The sequence below is a fragment of the Frankliniella occidentalis genome, unplaced genomic scaffold (assembly GCF_000697945.3).
Source record: "Frankliniella occidentalis isolate FOCC.00 unplaced genomic scaffold, Focc_3.1 Scaffold62, whole genome shotgun sequence".
Classification (NCBI taxonomy): Eukaryota; Metazoa; Arthropoda; class Insecta; order Thysanoptera; family Thripidae; genus Frankliniella; species Frankliniella occidentalis.
Window position 1 is genome coordinate 1,216,000 of NW_026267192.1, and position 6,200 is coordinate 1,222,199.

At 49.8% G+C, this 6,200-nt stretch overlaps 3 protein-coding genes across 5 annotated transcripts in view; 1 reads left to right on the forward strand and 2 right to left on the reverse strand.

Annotated features, from left to right (window-relative positions):
• Window positions 1-392, reverse strand: part of LOC113213792 (alkaline phosphatase) — a 4,357-nt gene extending 3,965 nt beyond the window's left edge. Inside the window, exon 1 of one of the 3 annotated variants that reach the window (XM_026432965.2) lies at window positions 312-392. The gene's annotated coding sequence lies outside the window, so the exon portion shown is untranslated. The other 2 variants (XM_026432966.2, XM_026432967.2) reach the window with 2 other exon arrangements.
• A 141-nt stretch (window positions 393-533) lies between these two features.
• On the forward strand, window positions 534-1,898 carry LOC113213794 (lysophospholipase-like protein 1). Its single transcript, XM_026432969.2, has 5 exons — window positions 534-841; window positions 918-1,036; window positions 1,129-1,273; window positions 1,379-1,494; window positions 1,652-1,898. Exons 1-5 carry the CDS (start codon window positions 745-747, stop codon window positions 1,877-1,879), a joined length of 705 nt encoding a protein of 234 aa, XP_026288754.1. The 5' UTR covers window positions 534-744; the 3' UTR covers window positions 1,880-1,898.
• A 71-nt stretch (window positions 1,899-1,969) lies between these two features.
• On the reverse strand, window positions 1,970-3,558 carry LOC113213789 (uncharacterized). Its single transcript, XM_052267964.1, has one exon. The coding sequence runs from the start codon at window positions 3,292-3,294 to the stop codon at window positions 2,317-2,319; it is 978 nt and encodes a 325-aa protein (XP_052123924.1). The 5' UTR covers window positions 3,295-3,558; the 3' UTR covers window positions 1,970-2,316.
• Between the last annotated feature and the right edge of the window lie 2,642 nt (window positions 3,559-6,200).

Below are 6,200 nucleotides of genomic sequence, written 5' to 3' on the forward strand. Positions count from 1 at the left end.
CTCACTGGAGCCTTAGGTCAATTTTCCTTGGTCTAGCTATTGAAATTAATATTTGAAAGAAATGCAGTCCAACCGACCGCATGAAAAGCTGGGATTCACCCAAGCCCAAGGCCCACACCAGCCCACACATCACAACCCAGACTACTTTCAAACCTTACGCGCCGCTGGGAGTAGACGTAGTCAACTTTGGAACCGTTGACAGAGTACGCCAAAGCTCATGTCTTTGTGTGCGGTTAACCAACCGCTCCGATTTCAGTGTTTCCTTTGAAATGGAAGGATTCTGGGTATTGACTATCGTGATTACAACTCACCATCTGCTTATTCCAAGAGGCTTATCACGGCCACGGCTGTCCTTTCTTGTCGTCTGCTAGGCTACCTGTTGATTTAATAATCATTTTAACCAACATGAGTGATAAAAACATTACTTTCTTTTCTGCTTTTTCCTAGTCTTTAAAAGTTTTTCCCTGCTATTTAAAGTAAACTATATTATTTTCAAAACTATAATTTGTTGTGCTTTTTCTTTTTACATTACAATAATTAAATCTGCTCCTTACACTCTGTGTGAGAACTTATGTTTGAATAGGTGCATATGATGTCACCCCACCCTCACCCACCTCACACCCAATCATTCTTGGATTTGGTTTCGGATTTGTTGCATAGTTTTTGTATTTCTATATTTTCTATGCAGCTTTGATTGTTTGTCAACAAATTTGTAGTTTTTTTGCATTGTAGCAATTCATTAAAATGTCGGAAAGCAATGTTCTTATCACAGAGCCTTTACAGATAATCAAAGAGGAAGGTAAAGAGTGTACTGGCACTGTGATTTTTCTACATGGTTCAGGTTAGTTTCAGTAGTATTTTAAATACACAAATTATTTTTTGACATAAAATCTTATAGACTTGATAACTATTTACAGGTGATACGGGTCATGGAGTTTTTAGTTGGGTGAAATCACTGCATAAATTTTCTTTTCCGCATATTCGAGTACTATTCCCAACTGCCCCCTTACTACCTTTTACGCCCAACTGTGGAATGGTGAGGGTTTTGCCTTGGTGTTTGTTTACCTTTGCCATAGCATTTAAGGCTTTGAATAAATTTAATATTTTTAATATACCACATTATTTCAGCCATCCAATGTTTGGTTTGACAGATTGAAGCTTTCACCTGATGCTCCTGAGCATATTGAAACCACTGACGCAACAGCAAAAGAGTTGGTCAATATTGTCAACAACGAAGTCAAAAGAGGTGTACCTCTCAGTCGGATTGTCATTGGTAAGATGGGTAGAAACTCTGATCATCATAAGTAATTTTTGTTGATATTTTGTTTGCTATATTTGTGATTGTACTAACAATTGATGTCTTTCTTGGATATTGAAGGAGGATTCTCAATGGGTGGTGGCATGTCACTCCATCTGGGGTATCGCTATCTGAGAGGTGTTGCTGGAGTTTTTGCGTTGTCATCCTTTCTCCCCTTCTCTTCTAATGTATATAAGGTAAAACAATGTTTGACAGGTTCTTCATTACTAATTTAACACGTTGAGCCCCACATTGCTACTGTATATAGCAACATTTTACAAGTAAAAAGCGCAACCTTGGGACTCAGCGCTTTAAACTAAAAATTTTTGCTCAAGCATATTTTTTTCTTTCCAGAGCCTTGAGAATGATAAGACCAGCAAAACTCCACCATTATTTATGTGCCATGGTACAGCTGATGATTTGATTTTAGAGCAGTGGGGCAAGGAAACATATGCGAGCCTATCAAAACTTGGCGTTCCTGGTGAATATAATTTGTTACCTAATGTCTCACATGAGTTAGATAGGAAAGAGCTTGCCAAGTTGTCCTCTTGGATTATGGAGAAAATTCCAGAGAATAAGTAAAATTTCATTTGTAAGGTCACTTTGTGTTCATTCATCATCGCCCAGGTAGCAGAACTGCATCACTACTGCATTATATGTCCAATTCAAAATGGGCCTACATTGCGCATAAGACACTTTAAATGCGCTTGAAAGCGCCTTATGCGCATTTCAGGCGCATTATAGATTGGACATATAATGCAGTAGTGATGCAGTTTTCCTGGATTTGCTACCTGGGTCATGTATCTTCCTACACATGTTTTGAGTCTTTAGTGCTGGCTTGGACTTAACAGCCATATTTTGTAAGTGAATTGGATACCACACTAGTTCAAAAATTCAACATTTCAATAACAGTTTATTTAACATCTAGGAACAATGACACAGTTTTGGCAGGTACACAACTAAGCCTTACATCTAAATGACTTGCAGAGGGCAAACAGGTACCCCATCCCGGATACTGTCTAGAATCCAGGTGGGCCGTATCGAGCTGCAGGCTTGATGATGGCGGGTGCGCTGTAAGCTGGGGCTGGGGCTGCGGCGAATGAAGGGAGAGGCAGGGCGGCTGGCGCAGCGGGGGCGGGCGCCTGATAGGCGGGAGCGGGAGCTTGATAGGCGGGAGCGGGAGCCTGGTAGGCGGGAGCGGGAGCCTGGTAGGCGGGAGCGGGAGCCTGGTAGGCAGGTGCAGGAGCCTGGTAGGCGGGAGCGGGAGCCTGGTAGGTGGGAGCGGGCACAGCTGGTAGAGAGAGGGGTGCAGGTGCTGGGAGCAGCGGGGCGGGAGCAGCCTCGGGGGTGCCGTACTCTTGAGCGGGAGCGCTGTAGGCTGGGGCGGGCGCCTGGTAGGCAGGTGCAGGAGCCTGGTAGGCGGGAGCGGGAGCCTGGTAGGCCGCTGTCGGAGCGCTGTAGACCGGGGCAGGGGCACCGATGGAGGGGAGCGGCAGGGCGGCTGGTGCTTCAGCAGGAGCCTGGTAGGCGGGAGCGGGAGCCTGGTATGCGGGAGCGGGAGCCTGGTATGCAGGGGCAGGAGCCTGGTAGGCGGGAGCGGGAGCCTGGTATGCGGGGGCAGGAGCCTGGTAGACGGGGGCGGGCAGAGCGGGCAGGGAGAGGGGTGCAGGGGCAGGAACGATCTCTGGTAGCGGGGCTGGCGCAGGCGCAGCGTAACCTGGCGGCCCGTACTCGGCGGCGGGGGCGGGGTACTGGGGGGCCGCGAGCGCGCACCCGCTCAGGATAACGACCAAGAAAATCTGATGCAAACAAAAGAAATAATTATGAATATTGTTTTTACTCCATGTTTCAAACAGTATAACAGTAATACCAACGCCAAAGTGGGCGTATAGGTTTTTGGTCCGGCAGTGCCGTCCTTTATATTGTTCCCCAGTAGCGCCAAGCGCATTAAATATGCGCTCCAATGTGCGTAGAAATGCACATAACAGGTGACTCATTGGTGACGCTTTTAAAGCGCATTACAGCATTTATTGTGCATAACGCGCCTTTAATTCGTCACCAATGTGTCACCTTTCATGAGCATTTAATGCAGTGACGCCTGGGTTATCTTTGTTTTCCCAGTCTGTCCGTGTTCAAAGACCAACACTTGCGGTGCCTCTCGACTCACCTGCTGCATCTTGTTGGTGTGACGACTTTTGTCGTTCGGCAGCTGTGATGGACTGATGACTACTCGGCCATCGGCAGCTCTTTTATACTCCCTACAACATGTCCCGCGGCGCTGTGCCCCCTGCCCCCAACCCCACCCCTTCCTTACTCTCTCTCTGTGTGGCTAGCTCGCGCCCCGGGTGTGCATGGGACAACTAAGTGTAATTCACATTCGATTTTAATTATCGTGTAGAATTTCAGAGTACTGTGGTTTCTAGGCTATAGTGTGTTCATTTCAATGAAACGTACGTATCGGGTGTAACTTGAATACGCAGCAGTGTTGCGGGTTTGCCTACTCTTTACACCCGTAGGGGGCCATGGTACCCGCGGCCACATTGAGTATGCAATCCCGCAACACTGCTGCGTATTCACAGTTACACCCGGTACACCATTGAAGAATAGATTCCGGTGCCCTTAGGAAACAGATAGTGTCATCAATATAGAAATTTTCGTTAGCGGAGTTTCTGCCGCTGTCTACGCTACGCTCTCAATGCCCTCCACCAAAAACCTTCACTCGGCCCGTCCAGGCGCGGTATAGGGGAGAGAAGGGGGGGGGGGGGGTGCGACCGCCTCGCATCGTCTCTAGTAGCCGCCTGAAGGGTAGGTAATTTGCGCCACAAAAACCCTGTAAGTAGGCAACCCCGGACCTTACCGCGTCTGGGCCTGGACCCGTCCGCATTCGTAGTTACACTGTTTAAGTATTTGGCGTCTTTTAGCGCCAAAATATTGGCGTCCTCTAATGAACGCCAAACAGTGGCGTTCAAATTTGGCACTCTAAGAAAGAAGAACGCCAATATTTGGAGTTCTTTAGAGGACACCAATAATTTGGCGTTAAAATACGCCAGCCAGTTTACGGTGTAACTTCTTTGACCATATGGCGCCAGAGCCGAATAGGCAACCCGGCCGTCCGCGTGCTTGCGGTTATAGTCTAATTACGGACACATTTCGTATTTCTATTAAACGGAATCACTCCAAACCAGCAGCACTAACTTCAAACTTTCCATCACATTGACATGAGGTTTCTCTCCACGCCTCTCACCCACCCCTCCACTTCCCTCACCTTCCCCTTCACTTGTTGGTAGTGGTAAAGTTCCACGACCCTTCACCCGTCTCACCCCGCGCAGTGTAGTCTGGGACAGGGTTCGCATATCGTGGCGTGGGGGCTCCAGTAGCCGGGTGTGAATAAGCTCGCGTCGATTAGCGCCCTTAAACCGTTATAATCCTATTGCCGTTATCAGGGTGCCAGGTGGGGGAGGAGGAGGAGGGGGGGGGTCTGGAGCCCGAGGGGCCGGCCTCGCCACGGCGATAGGCCTCTGGAGTGGCCGACAGCTTTGCGCCGCCGGCAGTTGTTGGGGCCGCGCTGCACTCGGCTGATTCGGCGCTCGGGCGAGCAGGGCCGCTATGGGAACGGGTGTCTCATCCCACGGCGTTTAAGGCCGTTATCGTGTGAATCACATCGGCGTACGACAGCGGCGGGCCTCAGTGAGTGGGGGATGACAAATGATATGTGCGGGGAGGGAAGAAATGGTGTGGCCCCTTTCCCTCTCAGTTGAATTTCGATACCTCATTTTGTGGAGTAGCAATCAGGCGCCACTACAGCTGCAGTGGCTTAACTATTAACTGTGCAATAATTTGCACCATATTTTCCCTTTTGGTTCCCTTCTCGCATTGTTATGCCTATTCACTACTTCCTTCTACATTTCACCTCGTGGAATGAAAACAATTAAAGAAAAATGGACAGAAAAAACAATGATCTTGTCACAGGGGCCTGCGGTCACTCGGCTCGTAGAACACATGGCGCGTAGATGCTTATCAAGGCGGGAGCCCACAACAGAAGATGCCGAGGTCTCTGATGACCTTGAACTCGAAGGGTCAACAAGACGACGTGACCTTTCTTAAAGTTCTCATTTTCGAAAAGTTATTCCGTCGCTCCTTAGCTGAATCGACCATGTTTATCGGTTCATAGGATCATTTATATTTCAAATACGATGAGGAGCCAATTCAATTGTTGTTTGTTTTATTTTTTTGACATCCAATCGACATTATATTGGCAAAGGCATTAAGATGCAGTGAAGGGAAATATTCCACAATAAGGAAGTAACAATGTGTTTATAAATAATATCACTTTAATTAGCTAATTAAATAGGATTTGGGTTTTTAAGTTATTTACATTCCTAGAAGGGGGTGCCGTAAGAGGTGCCGGGCACGCCGCCGCCGGACGAGGCCGATGACGACGGGAAGCTGGTGGAGTAGGTTCCGCCGGTGACGGGGCCGCCAGCGGGGGCCGACGCGAACGAGGAGATGAAGTTGCCCTCGCCGTTGGGACCGGAGCTCGAGGAGGTGAACGAGGACACGTAGCCGCCCTCAGAGCCGGGGCCCGAGGCGAACGCTGTCTGGCCGAAGCTCTCGTTGATGCTCAGGCCGGAGGTGCCGGCCGATGGGGCGGGGGCGGCACCGAAGGTGGGGGCGGCGCTGAAAGCAGGGACGGCGGCAGGGGCGGCACCGAAGACTGGGGCGGGGGCGGCGCCGAGGGAAGGAGGCTGATAGCCGGGAGGACCGTACTCGGCGTGGGGAGTGATGGTTCTGGAGGGCGCCTGCACGTAGGTCTGCTCAACGGGCTGGAGAGGAGGAAGGGGTAGAGGAGCGGGGGCTGGGGCGGGAGCGGGCGCGGCGTAGGTGGGCTCCACTGCCGGGGGAG

Coding starts and splice junctions, on each gene's coding strand:
- LOC113213794 (XM_026432969.2), top strand. CDS start 745: ATGTCGGAAAGCAATGTTCTTATCACAGAGCCTTTACAGATAATCAAA. Junction 1,037..1,128: donor TTACGCCCAACTGTGGAATG/GTGAGGGTTTTG, acceptor ACATTATTTCAG/CCATCCAATGTTTGGTTTGA. Junction 1,274..1,378: donor TCTCAGTCGGATTGTCATTG/GTAAGATGGGTA, acceptor TGGATATTGAAG/GAGGATTCTCAATGGGTGGT.
- LOC113213789 (XM_052267964.1), bottom strand. CDS start 3,294: ATGAGTCACCTGTTATGTGCATTTCTACGCACATTGGAGCGCATATTT.